Source organism: Vigna angularis, chromosome 2 (assembly GCF_016808095.1).
Source record: "Vigna angularis cultivar LongXiaoDou No.4 chromosome 2, ASM1680809v1, whole genome shotgun sequence".
NCBI lineage: Eukaryota > Viridiplantae > Streptophyta > Magnoliopsida > Fabales > Fabaceae > Vigna > Vigna angularis.
This window is the reverse complement of record NC_068971.1, coordinates 44,313,191-44,339,810: the sequence shown is the minus strand read 5'-3', so window position 1 is coordinate 44,339,810 and position 26,620 is coordinate 44,313,191. Positions and strand designations below refer to the sequence as shown.

Below are 26,620 nucleotides of genomic sequence, written 5' to 3'. Positions count from 1 at the left end.
GTTTGAATCTGTGATGGATCGGATTGACCATCAGGTTGAAAATTAACTCGTATAAAAAAAGTTTCATTTTTTCAAAACCCAACCCAATCTGAATCTGTGATGGACTCGATTGATTATCAGATTCTAACCCATTTTGACAACATTAAATATGACGAGAAATACATAATAAAAAATAAACACACAAAAATTGAAACTAGTTTATTACATTAAATATTTAATTTTAAATTGAAAAATCCAAAATGAGTAAAGAAAATAATGGAATCAAAATTACATTAAAGGTTTAATTTAAATAAATAGTTTATTTACACCTACATATCTATATTTTAGATGTTCACACTTTTTTTTTTAATTTTACCTGTTAAATAACAATTTATTAAAATTAAAATAAACTTTTATCAATTTTATCTTGTTTCTTAATTTTTTTTATTTGATCGTTCTTTTCAAATTTAATAATTTTTTAATTATAAATTATGTAAATAAATTTTTTTTATGATAAAAATATACATTTTTTAATTTAATTTTATAATAATAATAATAATATTTTTATTTTTATTATTATCATAAAAAATATGGATGTATTTCCCCTGGTAAAAAGTAAACACTATCCATATTTTTTTATTGAATTTTGTTACTATTATATGTTTTTATATTATTTTACTATATTAAAATTATTATCGTAAAATGTCTTTTGAAGGGTGGGTTTAGCTAGCCATAGAGAGAGTTCAAGGTGAAAACATATCTCATTTTAAATTATTTAAATCCCATAAAAACAGAACACATAATTGGCGCGCTTATTTCTGATTTACCTCCCAACGTTTAAACGGTCGTGTAAGGTCGTCTTTAGGTTTGGGGCCACTCTGCGAACTTGCTTAGCCTTTCCTCTCTTGGAATGGCGTCTCCGATTGAATTCGCGGACTACGAAGAAAACCTGATCGTGGCGCCGCAACTTATTGGAAACCCCGCAGACTATGGAATCACTGACGATGAAGAAACCGAAGGTGAAGACGAAGACGAAGACGACGAAGAGTACGTTCCCGGTGTGGCCACCCCTAGGGTTTCGCATGACACTCCTCCAAGCGTTTCATCCGATAACGTAATTGTTATCCCCGACGAAACACAGGATTGCGTGGGAGAGGAGAGGAATAAACGCCGTAGGTTCGAAAGAGGCGGGGCTTCTTGTTCCTTCGCGACTGGGAGCAGCAACGGTAGCCAAGAAAGCGACCATACCAACATTGATGGTCTTTTTTGCCCTATTTGCATGGATGTTTGGACCAATAACGGCGAACATCATATCTGGTGCAACCGCATTTCCTTTGCCCTAAATTATACACTCACACACGCCCACTCACAGTGACTGATTGTTAATTAGAAGTTTTTATGTTGGTGAAATTGTTGAATGTATGTGAACGATGTGGTGAATTTTTTTGAATTTTTGGGGTGAATGAGTTCAGTTGTCTTCCTTGTGGACACATATATGGCATGTCTTGCATCAAAAGATGGCTTCAACAACGCAAAAGTTCCAGCAAGGTAAATACACACTATGTTTAGGTGAGGCTTGAGTGGTGCTTTCTGAAATTTATGCAACCTAAAGTGGTTCTATATTTATCTTTTGTGTGTTTTTGGTCCCAGTGTCCCCAATGTAATAGGAAATGTACGTTGAAGGATGTGAGGAAACTGTTTGCTTCCCGAGTAGTTGCGGTCGAGGAAGAATCTCAGAAGGTTTGGCCATGTTTATGTGCGCATTTTATGTGAAAAGAAACCTTTTAAGAAGATAGGTTACCTGATTGATTACTTTTTCGCTGTTGGCAGAGAATTCAGTCACTTGAGGCCAAATGTGCTGCCCTTGACAGTAAGGTAGTGGGATACTGTGCAATATTATTTTACATGCTATTTTTTCTTCCTGGCTTTGTGTGGGTTTTGAACTTTTGATCATGCTCGAATATGAATCTGTATTCTTGGTTAAAACAATATATCAAATACATTCTTAGGTCAGTGATTGGTGCAAGAAAGAAGAGGGATGGAAACTTCGAGAAGTCACCTTGCATTCTCAGGTTCAGACTCTTACACAGGTATAACTTCTGCATTACTACAGAATATACAAACATTTTGTTGGTAAATCTGCGGTTTTCCAAATTTAAAAACATTTTTCATTTTCAAGTTCAGAATCTTACACAAGTATCACTATGCATTACTATAGAATATACAAACAATTTGTCAGTAAATCTTTGGTTTTCCAAATTTAAAAATCTTTTAAAGACTATGGTTGGAGCCACTCATATTACCCTAATATTTTATTTTATATGAAATAGATGATGATGCCATGTCATGTTTGCCATGCCACACCGTTGCATGTTCTAACCCTAACCTACTTTTTTGGACCATTACCACTCTTGATGTTGTTGTTTGCCTCTTTACTTCCTTTATAATCAGTAATTTAACATCTTCCACTCTTTTGTTACTTTGTCTGAACCTATTAGGATATAAGAAAAAGGGGGAGTAAGTTAATAGTTAGAATGTTAATGAGATGGCTAGTTAGATATGAGTAGGAGAAGAGGAAATAGGAGAGAGGGAGATTTGTTGCCATTGTATTGATCAATGGTTGGCTCTTAGTGACGGGGCACCCTTGGAAGGTAATTTGGTCTCCTATTCATTGTTCTTCTCACCCTATTCCATTAAATTATTTTTTTTCTTCTCATTTCAATTTTTAGTTTGTAACAGAAACCTTGCATCAAAAACCATTTTCATAGTTTCGACAATTTGATGTTGAAAATTGAGGCATTTGCTTGAGGAGCATTGCGAACAGACATTTATGCAGTTTAAACTGGTTTAAATATTTCGTCCAAATCATAAAACCCTCTTCGATCGTTTTGGATCTTTGTATGTATGGCTTAAACTGTTATGTACATTTGGCCTGTAGAGAAACACTTATTTGGAGCAGCTGCTACTAGATATGCAGAGCAGGGAATCTGCATCGATAAGTCACAATGGAAGCTCTCAGGGGAGATGCGAATCTGGTATTCATTCTTTCAGCATTCAAATGAGATGACTGATTTCTGCCTAATAAAAGTTGTCTCCTTTTGCTCATCCAGCACCACTCCCACTTTCTTTCTAAAACAACAAACTCTTTTTTCAAGAAAAAGTTGCTGTTGATTTCATTGATTGCTCAAGTTTATTTCCCTTAATGTAACTTGTAGAGCACAACATGGGCCCAAAGTACTGTGGAAAGGGATCCATTTGTAATTTTGAATTGCAGGTATGCCATTATATCATTTCGCCCTCTCCTCTCCTACCTAACATCACCACTTTGGAAAAGTTTCACCTTGTTCTCCTTTTGTCTATCCCTATTTACCTCTTAAACTTTTTTCCCGTTAGCCCCCCAAAGTTTGTTTTAACTTGAAATAACTATGTGTAACATCCCAAAATATAACATGTAACTATATAATAGTCATCACATAGTTAATATGATAGATCAGTTAACAAGATAGATTTGGAGTATAGAGTTATTCTTACAATCATTCAAAGAAAACTATAACTCTAACTTTATATACAACATGTACTAGTATCAAAACTATGTACAATATTGGTGTATCAAAAGTCCACCAAGAGACTATAAGTACTCTAAAGAAAACAGTCTAAAACACTATACATCAGAAGCCACTCCGCCTAATGCTTGCTCGACGGACACGTCATCTTGCTCTGCTCACACCCACCAGATGATCATTGCCACAAAAAATACACATAGAACAAACAACCAAGAAACATGCAAGAAGGGTAAGCTAGTTGAAAAAGAAGCATTCATGCTAAAGTAAACACAATATACAAGTTCAAGCACACCATAGATTTCACATTATTTCTCTTCACATATACTAACTCAGGCTTAGCCAAACCCATTACCATCTAGTATAATTGTCGAGCCATGAATAGTTCTGCACCTGTGTGGTGAAACAACTGACCCACTCAAATCTACCACACAGAGTTAGTCCTTAAAACGCTCTTTGACACCATGAAGAACGACCCCATACTAGGATCTCCTGCTCCTCGCACGACATGACTCATCACTCTCTAATTGAGAACAGATGATCATTAGAGGTTCAAGATAACAATCATATAAGCTTCTTACAATTTATACTAGTTTCCCATAAAATCACCAATAAGAGATTCCTCCTTGGAACTCTTCCACAACTTTGAAAACCATACTTTCACTTTAAATCTCAATTCATAACTTTGATACTCATAATAACTCATACACGATCATACATCATCCCCAAATGAATCAAAGCATAATTCAAATCAATCAAGAATAAAGAAGGAAAGAGTAAACTAAACCTGAACTAGTCGCTCAACGACCATACTCGCTGGGCGATCACACTCGCTGGGCGATCACATAATTCTCTCGCACAGCGACCCAACTCGCTGTGCGAATACTCAGACATTGTTCCCCAGACCTCAACCTCTCGCTCAGCAACCACACTCGCAGGTGAGACTAGAGACAATGGTCTAGACCCCTCAGTCACTTGCCCAACTACCCAACTCGCTCGGCGAATAAGAAGACAGTGGTCTAGACCTCTCATCCACTCGTCCAACGACCCAACTTGCTAGGCGAATAAGAAGACAATGGTTCAGACTCCTCAACCACTTGCCCAACGACCCAATTCGCTAGGCGAATAAGAAGACAGTGGTCCAGACCCCTCAACCACTTGCTCAGCGACTGTTGAGACTTTGGCAAGTATACCAAATCGTTTCAAGTAATAAAACTGGTAAGACCGGATATCGTTTCCCAAGAGACTCGTGTCACTAAACAATCGTATAATTTCCAACTAACTTAGACTAAAGAATGCTTCATAATTTGGGTTTTAGTGCAATTAAAGTAAACATGCAACATAAATGATAAAAGTGATCTTAGATACTCAAACACTTGGAAATGGAAAGTTTAGAGATGATATGGAATGGTATTGTTGGGGGTGTGATTTCACCTACTTCACTCTTATGTAATAAAAATCACTTCCTCTTCATTAATATGCCAATGTCAATCTACTAATTTACTCAAACCCAATCCCTTGGTAGAGAGAGCCTAGACTTCCTCATTAGGCTTCAATCCCTTGGAAAACCTAACAATTATTTCCGCATTAAGATTTGAGATTTAAGACAACCAAAAGTCCTAGTTCTATTATCCCTAGATACTATTTTCTTTAGGTATTTAATCCAAGTCCAGATTTACCCAACATTTCCCAATATCAAGCAAACCCTAAAATCATGTCATGGGTAGCAACTTCACAACAAGCATTAAGAGAAGGAATTAAACACTAACAATCAATGAAAGATGCATTTTTTCATTCAAAACACAGTAGTTTGCATAAGAGTTCAGTGGCTACATCAATTCCCAACAAATGAAACTAGCTCTCCATGAATGGAGAGCTTGAACATACAACAATGGTGGAAATGGAAGAAGGAAGAAGACCCAAGGAAGAAGATGGACTGTTTCCACAACTACTAGCTCACCTCCAAGTGCTCCAAATGAGAGAAAACGCTTCTGGGTGTCAAAAGATGTCAAGCTCTTCGTGCCTCTGAGTTAAATAGGGCAAATCTGCCATATCAGCAAAGTTGGCGCTCAAGCCCCCAAAAGCCAGAGGCGCCCGGGCTAACTTCAGCAGAATTCTGGTTCTTCATTTTTGTTGTTTTTCTTGCTTTCCTTGGTTTCCAGTGCCTTTATTTGATGCATAAACTTCTTCCAACTACTTTAAGCACATAAAAGCAGGGATTAGTGATTAAAATATCTCATTAGAGCTTAAGGTGAAACCACTTAACAAACTAAAAGAAAACTAGTATTTACAAGGTAAAAAGTTAAGGAAGGGTTGACGTTTTCTCTTAATTCATTATTGAATTCATGGTAAAATATGTCATTATCAACTCCCCCAAACTTAGAACCTTGCTTGTCCTCAAGCAAAAGGTATCTGGCTCCAACACAAAATATATTTTCACAGACATAGCAGAATTCACAACACTTGCTTAACTTGGAACGGCTAGAAATGTGTATAGATTAGCCTTCCACTGTGGTGCTCACAACATTTTCAATCAATCAAATGCTACAGTTTATAAGAGATCAACAGTCATGGCAGAATGCTTTACTGAATTATGTAGAACCAATCCTCACCCAAGATAGTGTTTCACTTGCATGCACTGGTGTATAAGGATGTGTATCTATCACTCTACTATCACAATGTCACACAAATCAACTTTGCCATTTGTTTCAACCAAATTAAACACATTCAAAAGCAAGTTAGCATCACAAGGACTTTGATTGGCTTGTAATGTGGCTGGGCTAAGAAAGAAACATGGTTTTTCTGGATAGCAAAACACCTTGAGCTAAGAGATTAAACAATTCAAATCATTGCACATAAGTTTCTCTTTTACTTCACTTAAATTACAACCACTTTCGAACTTATATCCCACCCTTCTTTCATTCCATTCTTTTTCTTTCTTCTTTTTCCTCATTTTTCTATATTTCTATTTTTCTCAATACACCCTTACAGAACAAACTTCCCCAAACTTTAAACCATTCACCTGCAGCAAACATGATTCTTCCATTCAGCTCAAGTAAGTAAGTAAATCAGGGAATTTTCATTAGGCTTAAGGTTCAAGGAGGGAAGGCATCTTTCATTAAGGTTCAAGAGGTTTGTATATGCTTATTTGGCTCAAACATATAAAAGATGTAGAAGAGTAAGATGGTCTTGATCATGTGTAACAAGCAAACAAATGATTCTATTCAGAGAAATTCAGGCAAAGTCAACTGTGATCTAACATGATAGTATTTACAAGAAAATCTAAGGCACAACATCTCACAAGGTTAACTCAAAGTTCCACAAACATCATCAAGCAACTGCCAAGAATATTGATCGCAGTTAAACAAAAAAAATTCTCAGACTTTTCATGAAGAAAGCAACCACAATTTGAACTAAATTGACCCATCCCAAATATCATTTCAAAGTCAAGCATAAGCATCATGAATCAGCACAGTCTATCAGGCCAGATAACTTAACCAAAATGTTCATTCAATCATAAACTAAGAACTGAATTTCAACCAAGTCTAAAAGTTAAACTAGAAAAGAAACCAAAAGAAAGCAATATAAAAGGTCCAGTGAAACTCATGATGTGCTCTAATCACTCATATATGCATCCTCATCAGCATCATCTGCTTCTTCCTCCTCGTCATCATCATCTGTTGCACCATGTGTGCTGGCTCCACCTCCCCCGGTATATTGGGGTTGGTCCCTAGGCCATGCTACTCGAGCAACATATTCTTTAGGTGTCATAAAAGCAGATGATGATGACGAGGAGGAAGAAGCAGATGATGATCACGAGGAGGATGAGGATGATGATGATGAGGATGCAGATATAAGTGATTAGAGCACATCATGAGTTTCACTGAACCTTTTATATTGCTTTCTTTTGTTTTTTTTTCTAGTTTAACTTTTAGACTTGGTTGAAATTCAGTTCTTAGTTTATGATTGAATGAACATTTTGGTTAAGTTATCTGGCCTGATAGACTGTGCTGATTCATGATGCTTATGCTTGACTTTGAAATGATGTTTGAGATGGGTCAATTTAGTTCAAATTGTGGTTGCTTTCTTCATGAAAAGTCTGAGAATTTTTTTTGTTTAACTGCGATCAATATTCTTGGCAGTTGCTTGATGATGTTTGTGGAACTTTGAGTTAACCTTGTGAGATGTTGTGCCTTAGATTTTTCTTGTAAATACTATCATGTTAGATCACAGTTGACTTTGCCTGAATTTCTCTGAATAGAATCATTTGCTTGCTTGTTACACATGATCAAGACCATCTTACTCTTCTACATCTTTTATATGTTTGAGCCAAATAAGCATATACAAACCTCTTGAACCTTAATGAAAGATGCCTTCCCTCCTTGAACCTTAAGCCTAATGAAAATTCCCTGATTTACTTACTTACCTTGAACTGAATGGAAGAATCATGTTTGCTGCGGGTGAATGGTTTAAAGTTTGGGGAAGTTTGTTCTGTAAGGGTGTATTGAGAAAAATAGAAATATAGAAAAATGAGGAAAAAGAAGAAAGAAAAAGAATGGAATGAAAGAAGGGTGGGATATAAGTTCGAAAGTGGTTGTAATTTAAGTGAAGTAAAAGAGAAATTTATGTGCAATGATTTGAATTGTTTAATCTCTTAGCTCAAGGTGTTTTGTTATCCAGAAAAACCATGTTTCTTTCTTAGCTCAGCCACATTACAAGCCAATCAAAGTCCTTGTGATGCTAACTTGCTTTTGAATGTGTTTAATTTGGTTGAAACAAATGACAAAGTTGATTTGTGTGACATTGTGATAGTAAAGTGATAGATACACATCCTTATACACCAGTGTATGCAAGTGAAACACTATCTTGGGTGAGGATTGGTTCTACATAATTCAGTAAAGCATTCTGTCATGACTGTTGATCTCTTATAAACTGTAGCATTTGATTGATTGAAAATGTTGTGAGCACCACAGTGGAAGGCTAATCTGTACACATTTCTAGCCGTTCCAAGTTAAGCAAGTGTTGTGAATTCTGCTATGTTTGTGAAAATATATTTTTTGTTGGAGCCAGATGCCTTTGGCTTGAGGACAAGCAAGGTTCTAAGTTTGGGGAGTTGATAATGACATATTTTAAAAACTTGTTGGGTGGTTCGGCAAGTGCACCGAATCGTTTCAAGTAATAAACCATGGTAATACCATGTATCGTTTTCCCAAAAGACTCGAAATACTAGAGAATTGTGCGATTAACAACTCATCTAGACTCAATAGAACAACACTCATACACATATATGTGCAATAAGATAAATTCACAAATATACAATGGTTGGACTTTGGTCATTAAAGGCACTTAGATATGGACAAGACTAGAAATCGTATGAAATGACATTGCTAAGGTTAGTTTTCACCTATTTCAATCTTGTGCTTACCCAATTTCATGTCCTCTCCATCAATTTACTAAAGTCAATCCACAAAAACACTCTAGCCCTAATCCCTTAGGTAAAAGAGCCTAGGTTTTCCCTATTAAACTCCAAACCCTTGGAAAATCTAACAAGCAAACTCGCATTAAAGAGCTAGGATCTTAAGACAACATGTGAATCATCTTCCATCCCTAGAATCAATGACCACAAGGACTCTTGTTTCAGTTCTAGGTTCCATCTTACGTCTCCATAATCCATGAAACCCCAAATTCAAGTCATGAACATTCATATTACATGCAAGTTTTAAGATTGGAAACAAGAATACTAGCCATTGATAGAAAAGGCATATATATAATCAAATCAATCATCCATTACACAAGAATTCATAGGTTACAACAATCCCTAACAAGATGAATCTGATTTTCCACTTCCATGAAGAACCCTAAAGCTTACAAAATGGAAGATGGAAGAAGAAGGAGACTCAAAGGAAGAGGAGGAGATGTTCCCACAAGCTCCTCACGGCCTCCATGAGCTCTAGCAGTGAAATCGTGCCTCCAAAGAACCAAAGACCCGAAGCTCTTCGCGTTTCTGAGTTAAATAGAGTAAATCTGCCATGTCAGCAAAAATAGCGCTCAAGCGCCCCTAAAGAGTGGGGGCCCGGGTGCGCATCAATCAAACTCAGCAGCTGGTGCACTGGCGCTCAAGCGCCCATGGAAAAAGGGGGTCCAAGCCTGACTCTGCTGCACTGCTTCTTTTTTTGGTTTTTTCTGCAGATTTGCTTGCTTTTGTGGTTGGTTCGGTTCTCTACATTGTTGGAGATTCTTCCAAGCATAGTTTTAGCTACAAAATAATGGGATTAGTGATGAAGTTACATCAATGTAGCCTAAAACACATTTATTTAGAAAACAAGACAAAAGAAGATTAAGCAAGTTAGAAGTTAGAAAGGAGTTGATTTTGCTACTAAAATGATACTTAGATAATGGTAAGAATTAGCATTATCAGCGACCCAACTCGCTAGACGAATAAGAAGACAGTGGTCCAGACCCCTCAACCACTCGCCCAACAACCCAACTCGCTATGTGAATAAGAAGACAGTGGTCCATACCCTAAGCCTCTCGCTGAGCGACTCCACTCACTCAGCGAGTCTGCATAAATCTATAGCACCAAAACTGCAAAATTTGCACCACCACCCACTCTTGACCAATTTGAAATATTTTTCCAACTTCTAACACTCCTAGATCGTGTTATACCATCAATTTGACTTAAACAACTTCCTACAAACCATCTTCTACTCATTTTTAAGAGATTGTGTGCAAGATTCCATTCTACCATTTCACAATTCTCAACTTATAGGCCTAAAATGAATTAAACCATTTTCAACTCAAACTTATGCAACTTAGGGGTCAGGACAAGTCACAAATGACTTTGTTACAGACCCCAACCACTCAAATTTGTCTCAGACCATTCCCATCAAAATTTCACTACTCAAGTTCCCAAATTTGCACCTAAAACCATTCAAATCATCACCAAACTACAACTACCAACTTTCTAAATAGATTCTTCTTTGCTGTAATCACTTTATACCATCATCCTTCACCACACCGACCACACATACAAACCAGAAATTACCTTTAATCAAAAATCATTCGGTCAATCATGCATATGAAAACACCTTACAATTCAAACAGCAAAAGTTAGCATACATTGAATTTACATACTATTACATACCAACACATACTTTGCAACTCAAATTAAAAGAAAAACACTAGCTTCCCTTACCTCTAACCCGACTGCCCAATTTCTCAAAACACTCCACTGAATTCTTGCAAAACAAGGAACTTTTAAAACACCTACAAATCACTGATTGGTGATTGGAGACCAACTTTAGAACTTCAATTGAATCAAGAATCAATGAAGAGAAATTCTTGACCCATGCAAAAACATAATCGCCTTGTATGATCAAGAACCCTAAAATACCAAAGAAAAGGGTTTTTTGACTTGCTCTAAACAGTGAATTGATCTGTTGAAGTTGTAGAGCTTGACGCAGTGATCGTCTAGGTACCTCCTGATCGTCCAACAAATTATCAAGGAGTTAGATTACTTAGAGAGATAGTAGAGAAGTTAAGAGAATAGTGTTTTAGAGAGATAGAAGATGATTTAGATAATGAGACAAGTTTAGAAAATTCTATTTATATTATGATATTATTTTATAATAAAATACTCAGTCTCATTATTTTAATACACTTATTAACTCTAATAATCTATTTTCTAGGTTCTTACACTGTGACCATGGTTAAAGCCGTGGCATGAAACATAGAACTTTAATGGAATTTATTGAATTGATAGTTTACTTTAAACCAAACTCAGAGAGGTTAAGTGGTTTTGAAAAAAAAAGTTTAGGATGGTAAGCTAGGAATATGTGGAATGGAACTATAATACCGTACTTTTTTTAATCACATCTCCTCTTATAATAGGCTTATTTTGTTAGAAGAATTTTATTTAACTAGTGTGTACTTGTTTTAGAAAGAGATTCATCTCGATGGTGCACGCATTTTTGATATGGACATTTCTAATCAAATTTTATTAATCGCACAAAAGCCAAAGGAAGTAGGTGGAATGCACTTGCTAACTAAAGTAAGATTCTTCAATTTGAAGTATTTATTTGTATGTGGCTTTAGTTTCTCTTGTGCAAAAAGGATTTCGATTTAACTTTCATGGAAACTTGGCTTTGTAGATGAGCTTGTTGTCTCCATCTGAGATGCAAGATATCTTACTGCCTTCTGCTACAAGTGGTGTTAAAGACCTTCATATTTCTCCTTCTAATAGTAGTATGGCTCTCTTTTCTTCATTGGGGAAGAAACTATCAGTGCTCAGGTATAGCTGCATTGAGTACTAATCGGTCTTGTTTGACATAGTAAACCTCGGTAATTGGTGTATTTTCCTGTGTTACAGCTTGGACAGTGGCAATCTTGTTATCAATTATGATCTACAGGTGAAGTTTGATTCAATATTTTCGTTTGGTAAACTAATAGTAAATAAAGCTTGTTGCAATAGTGTATAATTGCTATGCTTTGTGTTTTTTCAGATTTGTATTGCTTGTATATTTAACTTGTTATCCTCCTTGAATGGAGCAACCAAAAACCTTAAGGACCCCAAAAGACCGCAAGCTATCTAAGTAAAGGTTTCCAATCTCTTTTGAAAGTTTTCTAAAGATGCTCTTTTACAGTAACCATGACAGGTTTCTGGTAAAGAAACCTATTCAAGAACCTCTAGAAACCACACTTAGGCGCCAAGAAACTAGAAAGAAAGTAAACAGAACTAGATATTATTCACAAGGTCAAGTCTGTACACTCACAATAGCAAGGGCTTAACCCCTTTCACAGGCTTAATCCTGTCAACTAACAAACTGTCAAAAGTCCCCACACAACTAACCCCTCTACTATTTATACAACAGCTATTCCCGCCCTACCCAACTGTAATAAGCAGTTGGGTTGCTCAACTAACTCATTCTCTTCCTTCTCTCATAAACTCTCCAACTCTTCTCATTCCTAACATTGCCCTCTGCCTGAAGTTCAACCTTGTCCCCAAGGTTGAAATCGGGGTACTGTTCTTTGATAGCCACTTCATCTTCCCACGTTGCTCCTTCCTGTCTGCCATCCTGCCATTCAATTAACAACAGTGACACATCCTCATCCCCTCTTTGCGTGACTCGTGTCCCTCGAACACTGATGGGCCAAAAAGAGGGTCCATCGGCCTGCAAGTCTGGAGGCAACTCATTCTCCACTCTCTGCTCCCCTATTGCCTTTTTTAATTGGGACACATGGAATATAGGGTGTATGCGTGCTGTCTTTGGTAACTGGAGTTTATAGGCCACTGCTTCCACTCTCTGGATCACCTGAAATGGACCAAAAAATCTGGCTGCTAATTTCTGGTGAAGTCTGGTTGGCATGGAAGATTGTCGATGGGGTCTGATCTTCAAGTATACCCAATCCCCCACTTCAACATTTGAAGGTCTCCTCCTCTTGTTGGCCTGTTGTACCATAAGCTCTTGTGCCCTTTCCAAGTGGAACTTCATCTACTTTAAAGCTTCATCCCGTGTCTGCAATTCCTGATTCACTGCCTCAACCAATGATTCTCCCGGTATAAATCGTTGCAGGGATGGAGGTGGCCGTCCATAGACCGTTTCAAACGGTGTACACCGGATTGCTCCCTGATAACTGGTATTATACCAGTACTCAGCCCATGGTAAGGCTGTCATCCATCCTTTCGGTTGTTCTGAACAGAAGCATCTAAGGTATCCCTCCAAAACACGGTTCAGAACCTCCGTTTGGCCGTCGGTCTCAGGGTGATAAGCTGTACTCATCTTCAATTGTGTACCCTGCCCTTTAAATAGCTCTTGCCAAAAAATGCTGAGAAAGAGGGGGTCTCGATCACTCACTATTGATTTCGGAATGCCATGCAGCCTAACTATTTCCTTGATGAATAACTCCGCTACCATTCTAGCTGAATAAGGATGCTTGAGTGGTATAAAATGACCGTATTTACTTAAGCGATCTACTACCACTAGTATAGCATCAAATCCCTGAGATTTTGGAAGCCTCACTATAAAGTCCATGCTTAACTCTTCCCAAATGGCATTCGGAATTTGCAATGGTTGCAGCAGTCCTTGAGGAGAAGAGGACAAGTACTTGTGCTGCTGACACACCAAGCATCCCGCCACATACTCAGTTACCCTCTTCTTCATATCAATCCAATATAAGGATTGAGCCAACCTCCGATATGTCCTGTAAACACCCGAATGCCCCCCGTCTGCGTAACATGGAACTCCGCCAACAACCTGGGAATCCATGTGGAATTGGCTGACAAAACTAACCTTCCTTTATAGTGTAACCTGTCCTGCTCAATGGTATAAGCTGGATGGGTATTTGGATCCCTCCTAAGATCCTCCATCACCTTCTTCAACCTGTCATCTTCCTCCACCTCTCTTAAGATCTCGCCAAAGTCCTGCCAATATGGCCTGACCATCACTCCCAATTCTGTTACCTCCTCCTTGTCTCCCTCCTCCCTCCTTGATAGGGCATCCGCCGCTCGGTTGGTAGCCCCTGCTTTGTATACTATCTCAAAATCATATCCCAACAATTTAGCAATCCAATTCTGTTGGTTTTGAGTAGTTATACGCTGCTCTAACAAGTGGCGAAGGCTTCTCTGGTCAGTATGCACCACAAATCTTTGCCCCAGCAGATAAAGCCTCCAATGCTGTATGGCCAATACCAAGGCCATCAGTTCCTTCTCATAAATTGATTTGCTCAACGTCCCTGCTGATAGCGCCTTACTAAAATAGGCAATGGGTCTTCTCCCTTAAGTCAAAACTGCCCCCACGCCTATACCCGAGGCATCACACTCTATATGAAAGGGTTGTTGGAAATCTGGTAAGGATAACACCGGGGCTGTCGTGATAGCCCTCTTCAGCTGTTGCATGGCTTCTTCAGCCCTTTCATTCCATACGAATTCCCCTTTCTTCAGTAACTCAGTCAGGGGCTTGGCAATCTTCCCATAGTCTTTAACAAACCTCCTATAATAACCAGTCAAACCCAAAAATCCCCTCACTCCTTTTACCGTTTTCGGCCTGCTCCATTCAGTCACAACTCTCACCTTCTCAGGATCCATCTCTACCCCCTTGCTTGATATAGCATGACCCAAGTATTTAATCTGTGCTCGCCCGAATTCACACTTCCTTTGGTTTGCTACCCAACTGTTCTGCTCTAGAGTATCCAACACAATAGTAACATGTTCAAGGTGCTCTCCCCATGTGGTGCTGTAAACCAATATATTGTCGAAGAACACCAAAACGTATTTCCTTAGATAAGGCTGAAAAAGGTTGTTCATGGCATTTTGGAATGTAGCTGGAGCGTTTGTAAGGCCGAAGGGCATTACCATAAATTCATAATGCCCTTGGTGCGTCCTAAAAGCCGTTTCCTCAACATCTTGCTCTCCCATACGGATTTGATGATAACCCGCTTTCAAATCAATCTTCGAAAAGTAGCAAGCCCCCCTCAACTCATCCAATAGCTCCTCAATCACCGGTATTGGGAATTTATCCGGCACCGTGGCACGATTCAACGCCCTGTAATCAACACAAAACCTCCAACTACCGTCTTTCTTCTTTACTAAGATGACCGGACTCGAATAGGGACTGTGGCTGGGTCTAATCACCCTTGTTTTGAGCATTTCCTTGACTTGCTGCTCGATCTCCCCCTTCATCACATGGGGGTACCTGTAAGGCCTAACATTGACAGGATCCATGCCCTCTTTGAGAGGTATGTGATGCACCATGCCACGATCAGGAGGTAGCCCCACTGGATCCACAAACACCCCTTTGTACTGGCTCATCAACAACTCCATCTCCTTTCCTTGGCTTTCTGTTAAACTCTGACAGTTTTCACCTCCTTCCTTTGAATCTAAGTATCCCAACTCCCATACCAACAACCAAATCTCTACCTCGGCCATTTTTAGTAAAGCACCTGGTTCCACCATCTTCCTTTCTAAAGTTGGATCCCCCTGAATTCTTACCTTTCTCCCTAGCTGTTGATATGCCATGGTCAGTTTACTCCAGTCCAGGGTCACTTCTCCTAATTTTTCCAACCACTCCACTCCTAATATTACGTCCACCCCTCCTAGCTCAAACAAGTGGAACCTCTCTACCACTTCCACTTCGCCCAACACAATCGTCACCTCCTCACAACAACCCCTTGTCTTTTTTTGATAACCGTCTCCCAAGCTGACCCTGTAAGGTGGGGTTTCCACCACTGTCATTCCCATTTCCTCCACTAACTTCTGGCGTATGAAGTTGTGACTGGCTCCACTGTCAATGAGAACCAACACTTCTCGACCCCCTATGTTTCCTCTTAATTTCATAGTTTTAGGAGATGTCAATCCCCCTACTGAAAAAGCGGATAACTCCATCTGGGACTGATCCATCTCATCCATAGCTTCACTCCCATCTTCCTCCTCTTCTTCTGCCAGAATTAACATCCTCAATCCTCTTTCTGGACATCTATGCCCTGGGCTAAAAGGTCCCCCACATCGGAAGCACCTTCCCTCTTCCCTTCTTTTTATGAATTCCGAATAGGGTAAGTTTCAGACACTTCTTCTGATAGGTTCCTAAATGGGGAACCTAATCACGAACTCTCTTCCTCCCAGAAAAAGACACAGAAAGAAGGAAACTGAATTCTATTCACAGTAAGAATCACTGTACAGAATGGAAACCGAGGCTTAACCCTCGTCACAAGTCAATACCTGTCAACAAATCAATTCATCAAAAGTCCCTTCTAACTATACAGTCAATCTATTTATACTGTCCTCTCCCTTCTACCCTAATCCCCTTTCCCCTTACTCTATATCCTAACAATACACCCCCTGCAGAACAACCTTGTCCTCAAGGTTGGAATCGGGAAGATTGAGCCGATGGCATTGTGATATGGTCTGATCATAGGAAGGAACCCGCTGCTACTACCTGCACTCAAAAGTTTCACTACTTTTTACATCATCATTTTCAATTGGGATTCCATTAGCAGTGGCAATAAACTGAATCCCACGTTGTGCAATTGTGCTTGCAGCCATTGCTTCATGTTTTGTACCAATCTCATCAATTACCATAACTTGTGGCATGTGATTTTCAATTGCTTCTATCGATACCTGCAACTTCAAGTCTGGGGGTTTGGGTGGTGGTCGAAATAAGAGACCGAATTTATGGGACGCGCCACTGTCCATCAAAATTAAAACTCGTTTTCCCTCAATTTCTCCTTGCAATTTCATCTTTTTGGGTTGCGTCAGGCCCCCAGCAGAAAACGCAGAAAGCTTCATCTGCATCTGAGCCAACTCTGTCTCTGCCTTTGTTCCATCTTCCTCCTCGTCCTCAACCATCATCAACATCCTCAAACTTCTTTCTGGGCATTGATGACCTGGGCCGAAAGCCCCTCCACACCTGAAACAACTTTCCTCCTTCCTACGTTTCGCAAACGGTGAGTAGGGTAAATTCCCAGAATTTCTCCCTCTGTTATCGAAGTTTGACTTCGCAAGCCCGCTCGCCTGTGTCACCTCCTTGCGCACCGACCCACTATGCTCCGCTGGCCTCGTTCGGTTCTGGGTTTGTCGACTGGGTTCAACCCGCGACGCCACCCCGCTCGGTCTACTCCAATTCGTCAGGTTTCTTCCCATTCCTCCTCCTCCGGTCTTCGCTCCTCCGTTAAGTTCCTCCCCATCCCGTGCGATTGGCATCGCGGCCATCAATTCTTGAGGATCGAGAAGACGCACCTTGTTGCGTATCGGTTCTTGCAACCCAGCCTCCACATCCCTTGAGATCCGCTTCGCTACCATCACTTCCTGTGAGTCATACGGTTGGACTTGGTTCCGAATGTCCTCTTGCAATCCCGCCAGAAAATATCCTGACAGCTGCTCGTCCGGTACCCTCTTCGTTTGTCCTGCCAATTTCTTGAAGTCTCGTACATACTCGTCTACCGTCCCCGTCTGTTTCAACAAACGCTCAACAATTGTTCCAAACCTTATCACCATAGCTTTCTTCAGTCCTTCCCAAGAAGGATTCTTGGCTTTAGCCTTCCAGGCTTGGATCCAATACCCAACACTTCCCTCCATGCTACTGTATGTCCGACGCACTTTTTCTTCCTCTATCACCCCCTGGGTCTCAAAAACTGTCTCCGCCCTAGCAATCCATCCCATAGGATCAAACCCTTCGAAAGTGGGTAATTCTACCCTTGTCCTCCAACTGGGTTGCCCTTCATGGCGTTCACCCCTTGCCTCTCCCACTTCCTCCTCTTGCCTCCTTTTGTTCTCGTTGACGGAGGCTTGGCTGTCGTCCGACTGTTGGCCCTCTTGGTTGCTGGTTCGCCCACTCAACCTTTTCATAATTTCTTGCAAATCTTGGCGTATTGCTGCGTAATCTTGGCGTATTGCTGCCATGTTCATTTTCAGTTCGCTGGTCCTCCTCTCCACGGTATCGTTTCTTCCTTCCATGCCTCCACCCTTTCTTGATTACTTCTTGATCTATCAGTCCCCTCCCAAGCGAATATCCGGCAGGTCAGACCAATTGATAGGTTCCTAAATGGGGAACCTAATCACGAACTCTCTTCCTCCCAGAAAAAGACAAAGAAAGAAGGAAACTGAATTCTATTCATAGTAAGAATCACTGTACAGAATGGAAACCGAGGCTTAACCCTCGTCACAGGTTAATACCTGTCAACAAATCAATTCATCAAAAGTCCCTTCTAACTATACAATCAATCTATTTATACCGTCCTCTCCCTTCTACCCTAATCCCCTTTCCCCTTACTCTATATCCTAACATCTTCCTCTTCCCTCTACATTAGGCCTGGCAACCCCACTCCCCTGGTTCGTCTCCCGCCTGACCGATCCCACACTCTCGGCGGTCCCCCCTCTTCCCGGTACCTCGCGACTGAATTTGCTTCTTGTGGCTACCCTCATTGTTGCTCCCCAAACATTCCTACTCTTGGTCGATTGTTCCCCACTGACCTTCGATTGGGAACACAACTTTTGTACGTCCCGAGCGATACGCATAGCTATCATTAAATCTTGCGGGTCATGGGGCCTCACAAAATCGCTTATCTCCTCTTGCAGCCCCGCCATAAAGTATCCCAAGAGTTGTTCCTCTGGAATCCCTGTCGTCTGCCCCACCAACACTTCGAAATCCCTAACATACTCGCTCACTGCCCCTACTTGTTTAATGGCGGCCAATCTCTCATAGACGGACCCTCGTCCACCTTCTCCAAATCTGATCACCAACTCTCTCTTCAATCCTTCCCACGATCTGTGCCGTGTTTTTTCTCTCCAAAAGCGAAACCAGTATGCTGCATATCCTTCCGTACTGATGAACGCCAACTGTACTTTCTCGTCCTCGGCCACCTTTTGCACCTCAAAGAATTTCTCTGCTCTACTTATCCAGATCAATGGGTCGCCCCCTTCAAACCCCGGTAATTCTACCCGTTTCCTCCAATTGGGAGGCCCTTCTTGATTTCCTTCCCGTCTTCCCTCTCTATCTCCTTCGATTCCGCCACCGTTGTCGTTCACGGACGACTCACTGGCCCTTTGGCGATTTCCATTTGGATCGCGGTTGCGGTCCCCCATCATCTTCAGGATCGCCTGGATATCCTGCCTCATCGCCTCGTAATTTTGTCTCAAAGCCCCTGTATCGGCCTTCGTCTCGTCTCTGCCACGGCGATCTCCACCGCCTCTAACTGACCTTCAACCGCCACTACTCTTCCCTCCATTCCGCGCACACGCTACTCCTCCAATTGGGATCCGGCAGGTCGGACCAATTGATAGGTTTCTGGTAAAGAAACCTATTCAAGAACCTCTAGAAACCACACTTAGGCGCTAAGAAACTAGAAAGAAAGTAAACAGAACTGGATATTATTCACAAGGTCAAGTCTGTACACTCACAATAGCAAGGGCTTAACCCCTTTCACAGGCTTAATCCTGTCAACTAACAAACTGTCAAAAGTCCCCACACAACTAACCCCTCTACTATTTATACAACAGCTATTCCCGCCCTACCCAACTGTAATAAGCAGTTGGGTTGCTCAACTAACTTATTCTCTTCCTTCTCTCATAAACTCTCCAACTCTTCTCATTCCTAACAAACCATCAACCCAACATCATAACAAAGATAAGAAAATCACTGAATCCCAAAAAGGATGCAGTGTTGTAAGTAACTATCCCAGAAAGTCTAGCTTTTTTCTCCAACCTCAGGCACCAAATAATATTTAATAGCGTACAGCAGGAGGGCAAGGCAATCCTCGTTAGTTCCTGTGATTGTAAATCCTTGGAAACGATGTATATAAGAGGGAATTCTCTAAACTACTTATAGAAATAGATTTTTAAAATAGTTTTTTCATGCACCTTCATGTGTGCTAATTTACTAATTTGTTGCCTCAGATATTGCAATTTATCTCCCATCATAGTTTAGTAGTACCTCTTTGTTTTTTTAACCTTGAATTCTATTACAGGATCCTGCATGGTCTTGTTCGTGGGATCTGAACAATTCGCATAACATATATGCTGGACTACAGGTCAGCAATTTGGTTTTTGTATTTATTGGATGTGGGAGCTTCAAATTCTAATCTTCATATTTATATTCCTGCAGAATGGTTCTGTCTTAGTGTTTGACATGCGTCAAACTGTAGGCCCCATGAAATCTTTAGTTGGTTTGACTAATAACCCTGTGCATACTGTCACTTCTCTTACACAAACTTCAAGTCTTTCATCGGGTGTTAAAACCATCCTATCGGCATCTGCCTTTGGCCTTTGTCAGTGGAACATTGATTCTGAAGAACGGTAGGCTGTTTGCCTTTTATGGACGTCCGCTTTATGTATATAATATTATAATTTCCTAATAAATATTGTGCAAAACTTGATTTGCTGGCACTATCAAGTTAACCCTACAATATTCAATTATGACGAGCAAATATTTCGCTTTACCCATTTTGTTTTTGGATTTGTGTGGGCCTACCTGTTGGCACAATTCGTTTTGTTTTCCAAAGTATGCGACATTTCGAATTGTACATTTCCAATGTTTGGTCCGTCATTGTACCTTTCCCTTTTCACTCCTTTAGCTCCTATTATTCTTCATTTTGTATGACATACATGCTATCTTCCTTGCTTGTATTGCCAAAATTATTTTAGATTATTTTCTTGTGTTAGAGTCGTATTTCTTTTGCATTTTTGAAACTTACATTTTTTTTTAATTTAATTAAATCAGCTCTCGACTTTGGAATGCTTTCCTGCATTTATAAGATACTATATGATGGATCATTCCTATTTTCTTATGCGTAATTTCAATTTGGTTCCACGAGGACAGTGGTGATTTTGCAAGCAATCATGTACGAAGTGTCATCCTCTATTTTTTTTTGGCTGTAAATAGCTGTCCTAATACTTCACCTTTTTTAAATGTGAAGGCCGCTTGTGGTTCCTGAAACTGATAATCAAGGAGTCTGCATATCCCTTGCCTATTGCCCTAGCAGTGATGACATTGTTGCTTCATACAGACCGAAATTAATGGATGTGCCTCTATCTCAACCGTTGGCCACTCCTCTTAGTGCTGGACAAGGAGTACAGGGCACTCATGTCTTGTTCAATAGAATGGGTAGGCATCATTTCCAAAAGTTGGGTTCCTCCCTTGCAAATGTGAGTAAAATTCGACTACCAAAATGTGTAATTATGGACATAGAGAGTCAGAGCAGATTGTTAGCATCTTTGGATGAAGTTACATGTGATTTGGTCTTGCATGAGTTGCCATCTTTTAGGCTTCTTCAGCAATTCAAAATTCCAGCTCAGGCCCGTGATCTTAGGTACTCACCTAGACACGGCGTACTGGGTTGTCTAAGTGAGAACACGTTGCAGCTTTTCTATTCCAAACACTCGTCGGTAAGGTAATTCTATGTTTCGCAATTGCTCTTATCACCGCAACCCTTTCAAGAAAGAAAGGGATCATTGGCTTTGATATCTTATAAATTATTCTATATTTGAATTTAACTGTCCTTAAAGTAGTTGGAATAGTTATTTCTCTGCCCCGAGTCTTCGTTTTTCTGTAATTATGTTGTATGTTATTTATTAATTTTTTGGTAATATTGGGGCAATAATGTATTAATGTTGATATTGCTATTGTGACAATAATAAGATCAGCACTGTCATTAATAACTATGATTACTGAAAGTTGCTGGTTTTCAATGCAATAGGAAACTATTGGGTTAAATGTTTTTCATCTCCACATGTTTTACAAATTTTACCTCTAGTTTGAGTAAAATATTATTAACCCGCTTGGTAATCACATATGTAGTCATGGGATTTGCAATGTGGACTACTTTTTTTTTTTTTTTTTGCAAAAATCACTGTAAAATGTTGGTTCGAGTTTTTGTTGGTATACAGTAGTTAGAAAATAAGTTTCAATTTTTTTGATAAAAGTAGACAAAATTAAAAAAAGTTTGTTTTTTTATAAATTCACTCGAAATTTTTTTAACATCGAAACTTGTGGTTGCTGCCAGGCGTATGTATTCTATATACGGTTAATTGTTGAACAAAAAAATGTTTGATAGTGAGATTGGAAAATAAGAGTTTTGAAAGAGTTTGAAGATTAAAGTTTTCTTAATTGTGGATTGTTATTATGTTTATTGTGAGTTTCTGATTTTGTGTTTTGTATAATTATTTAGTCGCTTGTTAACTTGTGTATTGAGTGTTTATGTAGTGTCTTATTATGGTTAAGAAAGAATTTGATTCAAAATTTAATCATGTGGCTTTGACATTAAATTAGTTGTTCACATAACTAAATTACATTTAAAATTTAGAATTGCCATCATTCTATTTAATACTTGTTACAAAATGTTCAGATAAATGGTTAGAATAATGCCCTGGCCTACACGATGCTAAGAAAGCGGTTTTCTTTGTCCTTATCTAATTATAGGTCCCTACTTAATTGCATTATGATATGTTGAAGCTGAAGGACTTTTTTACATTAAGTCAAATGGAATTAATCTTGAAATGTTAAATGTAATTGGAACGTATGATTAAATTAATTTCAATCATAAATTTTTTATTAAAATGTGCTAGAATGAAAAAAAAAATTACTATATCCAATTTGTTCGAATATAGGTAGGCATGCATTGGGCCATTATCGTCAGCGTAAAATTTCAAATAAAACATCTCACATCAATCAAATAACTAATCCTTAAAATATGCCAAATGAAGAGAACAGAACTGTAGAAGGGAACTAATGATTAAGCAATGCTTAACCATATATCGCTTTTGGAAAACATGCAATCATTGTCACTCCATTAATGGTTTAAAAGCTATCCACCAACGACCTTTTTTTGTTTGATCCTCGCATTATGGCCCTCTGCTTTATGCATTATTATCGTCTTCCAGCATCTTCAGCGATCAATAATTCTCTGTTATTCAGGCGAAGAGTTCTATTTTCATAATTTTTAGGCTGCCATGTAGATCACCGTTTTCTATGTTTGCTTTCCTTTCATTATTGCTGAATTGCTCTGACATACACCACACAAGCATGATAGCACTACTCTGTTTATTTATATATAATAAATTAAGAAAAATACATATTTATTGCATACCTTAATTTTTAATAGAGAAAAACAAAAAAATTATACATGAGCAAAATACTCTGTAACTACTATTCTTTTGTAAATTTAACTTTTATTTTCTTGCAATTTCTCATCAAGATATTTAAGAACATAATTTAATTTACACAGACTTATTATTTTTTTTTAAAAGGAGTTTCTGGTTCAATTAAAATAAGTTCGAATCAATACATTTAAATTAGTGTTTTTAACCGAATGTTAACTTCCATGAAGGGTTAAACAAAATTTATAATTTAAGCATTTATTAAGAAATAAAATATTCATCTGACATGTACACACATGGATAGAATTAGTAATTGTTAATGGATTCCAAACCTCAAAGCAAAACATAACTTTTTTAAGGGAATTTGCTGAATCATGAAACGGCAAGTGGTGTATTTGATTCATTGAATCCTGTCGAATAAACCAATACCATTGAATTTTGCCAACTAATTACGTTTATAACTTTAACTGATGGAAAAACATGAACATTTTTTCTTATTCTTTTAGTTATATAAAAAGAAGCGAGTGCTATATTTTGTAAGAACATTTGTAAATATAATATTGAATCATCTTCATCTGTGAAGTTAATTTTAATTAAACTTTTAGTAAGTTATATTTTTCTAACCCTTTTTTTGCGACACACTTAGTTTATGAACAATTTTGTTTAAATACGAGGTAGGCATCAGTTAGAATTGATTTTTTGTTTGTACTTTTCTGGTTTTTTCAAAACTTCATCTGCATTATATTTTTCTATTAGAAATTCATTAAAATGGTACAAGTTTCTTCATATGAGGTTGTGATGAGAAGATTTGAAGTGAAAGCAAAAAAAAAAAGTTTTCTTTACACGCATTTGTGAATAATTTTAGATTGGATCACAATGACACCAAGTTTTAAACACTTACATTCAATTTGTGTTTAAGATATAAAATCTAAATCGCCCACTTATATGAATTTGAGTTTGTATTAGTAAACATGATATAGGTGGATGAGGAGACATGTAAGTTAGTGATCAAAATGAGTATTCAACTATAATGTTATTGATAAATCTTTTAAAAGATTAATAAGAAAAAAATAACACAAAAACATATATCAAATTTACATAAGAGATTAACATTATACTAATATAAAACATTAAAATAATAATTTTATCAATTTTATTTTTACATGTTATTTAACTTTGTTATTTCTAATTAAATTCAAACTTAAATTTATTTTTGAATTCTCATTAAATATGAGAAAAAAACTTACTCTATTTATGTTTTTGAAATGAGATGTTAGATCCGAAAAAAAATATTAAGCCTGTAGTTAGAGTTTGTCCAAAGCTTGATGCAAATCATAAGTTATATTGAGTTAGATAAAAATGTCAAATTCAATTCAAACTTTTAAAGTGAAAACTCAGATTATGTGAGCTTTTTACAAGATAGGTCATGATCATGCTAAAAAGGTATATATTTAATTTATGTCCATAATTTAATGGCCTAAAATTTCAATTTTCCTGGGTTTGAGATGAGTTGATTTAAAACTATAATGCATTGGCCAACCTGCCCAATTAGTTTAAACTTCTCCAAGTCAATTTGTATGGTTTTACTAACTAATCCTAATTTGAGATGATCCAAAGAGTTGAAAAAAAATTCAAATTTAATTATATTAAAGTTTAAAGGTAAAACTTTACAATCCATTAAGAAAGTTTAGGTTAGGTTAATTATGAGATGAATATGAACAATTAGCTACTGATGAAATATATACATAAAACTGAATTATTATAAAAATGAACTGAATTTTAAAATCAAATTATTATAAAATTGAATTAAATTTATATTATAATTGAATTGAAACTAAATTATATTATTGTTCAATGAAACCGAATTAAGGTAAACTATTTTAAATGGAAGTGTTAGAAGTATCTAAATTAGTTAAACTATTATTACTTCGGAGTCTTATTTTAAAAATATTTTCCAATATAATTTTCTGAGTGTAAGGTCGTTAAAATAATTTTTTTATTATTTATTTTTTGATTTATTTTTCTTTTGGATAATATTTTCTGGTAATGTTATAATAAATACGTAGTAGTAAAAAGTTTCAACAACCATATTTTTAATTTGTATTTATAATTGTTAGATACATTAAATTATTAGATATCTTGTTTTCTCTATGAACTTTTAATTAGGATTGATATAACACAATGCAATTTTGTTTAAACATGATTACTCATCTTTTTAGATTATTTAGATGATTAATTGACTCTAATCATAATCAATTGATTCCTGATTCATCACGGTATTTTAATCGGGATAGGTAGATAGAATGCAATAATAAATTAAAGTTCAGTTTAATTTAAGAATAATTCTTTTGTTAAAACTAGTTTAAAATAACATTTTGGTTTAATTTTCTTTTCCCAAACATTCAAGTTTTTCAAGTATATATAGGATCAATTTGGTTTAGTTTAATCTTTTCTATATAGCCCTACTGTTGCATACAATAATAGATTCAATAAAAAACTACATAACTCGAACTTAATTAGAATTTTGTATGAATCTTTTAGAATAAACATGTATTGGACTATGGTTGAATTCTACTAAGAAATTAGTTCATTTTGAGAAAAAGCTAAACATAGAATGCAAGGGATAAAGGAGTGAAGAAAGAGACAAAACAAATTCTAAAAATCAGAATTAGATATTTTTTTTTTATATTTCAAACATCAAGTTAACATTATTTTAAAATGATTTTGACTCCTCACAGTTAATAAGGACATGCTAATAATTTTTTAAAATCAAATATATTTTTAACCTCTTAAGTATTCTATTATTGAATAGAAATATCTATAAACATTACTTGTTTAAGAAAATCTAAAACCAATTATTAATACCTAACACACGTATTATGGAATACATCGACAAAAGTAATGCAATTATTTATCCATTAATAAAGTTTTCCATATGATTTACATGCTCTTTTAAATATTCCCATTTCCTTTTCGATTGCTTTCCAATGAAACCAAAGGTCCACAACCTCCTACATAATCATGCTACAAATAATATATATTTTCATGCAATAAGCTTTTTCATGGTAGTAATAAAGTTTCACATGCACCAAAAAGTCATGCAAGAAAACACACTTACCCCTCTCCCCATAACACAGAGAGAGAGGTTCTGGTTTTCATCATTGAAATGACAATAACATTATTAAATAAAGTGTGTGGTTTTTTAGTATTCGCACTCAATGGAGCTACATTCACCGACCCATACACATTACCCATTTTTCATTTCATTGGACATAGGCATTCATATTATTCCTTTTCCCTCTCTTTCTTTTCCTTTTCCTCTGTCTAAAAGAAAGAAAAAATAAAACACACAATCTTCCAAATATTCTCGTGTCTTGAGAGCCTTGGACGCACAACCCCGTACACTTGCATTATGCAGCTGCCAAGCCAGGGGCCCCATCACAACTGACCCACATAAAGTAAATCAAACTTTCTCAAACAAAAAAACAAAACAAATCAC

General features: G+C 37.5%; 1 protein-coding gene across 3 annotated transcripts; it reads left to right on the top strand.

Annotated features, from left to right (window-relative positions):
- The first annotated feature begins 796 nt into the window (after positions 1 to 796).
- Positions 797 to 21,555, top strand: LOC108322362 (uncharacterized). 3 transcript variants are annotated; one of them, XM_017554440.2, is made up of 13 exons: positions 797 to 1,296; positions 1,452 to 1,527; positions 1,630 to 1,719; positions 1,810 to 1,854; positions 1,989 to 2,069; positions 2,918 to 3,014; positions 3,195 to 3,253; positions 11,479 to 11,589; positions 11,690 to 11,829; positions 11,908 to 11,947; positions 19,995 to 20,057; positions 20,132 to 20,322; positions 20,943 to 21,555. In XM_017554440.2, exons 1-13 carry the CDS (start codon positions 890 to 892, stop codon positions 21,418 to 21,420), a joined length of 1,878 nt encoding a protein of 625 aa, XP_017409929.1. In that variant the 5' UTR covers positions 797 to 889; the 3' UTR covers positions 21,421 to 21,555. The 3 variants fall into 3 exon arrangements, with proteins under 3 accessions (XP_017409929.1, XP_052728689.1, XP_052728688.1); XM_052872729.1 differs by lacking the exon at positions 20,132 to 20,322 and having other exon boundaries at positions 20,943 to 21,098; XM_052872728.1 differs by lacking the exons at positions 2,918 to 3,014; positions 3,195 to 3,253.
- The last annotated feature ends 5,065 nt before the right edge of the window (positions 21,556 to 26,620 follow it).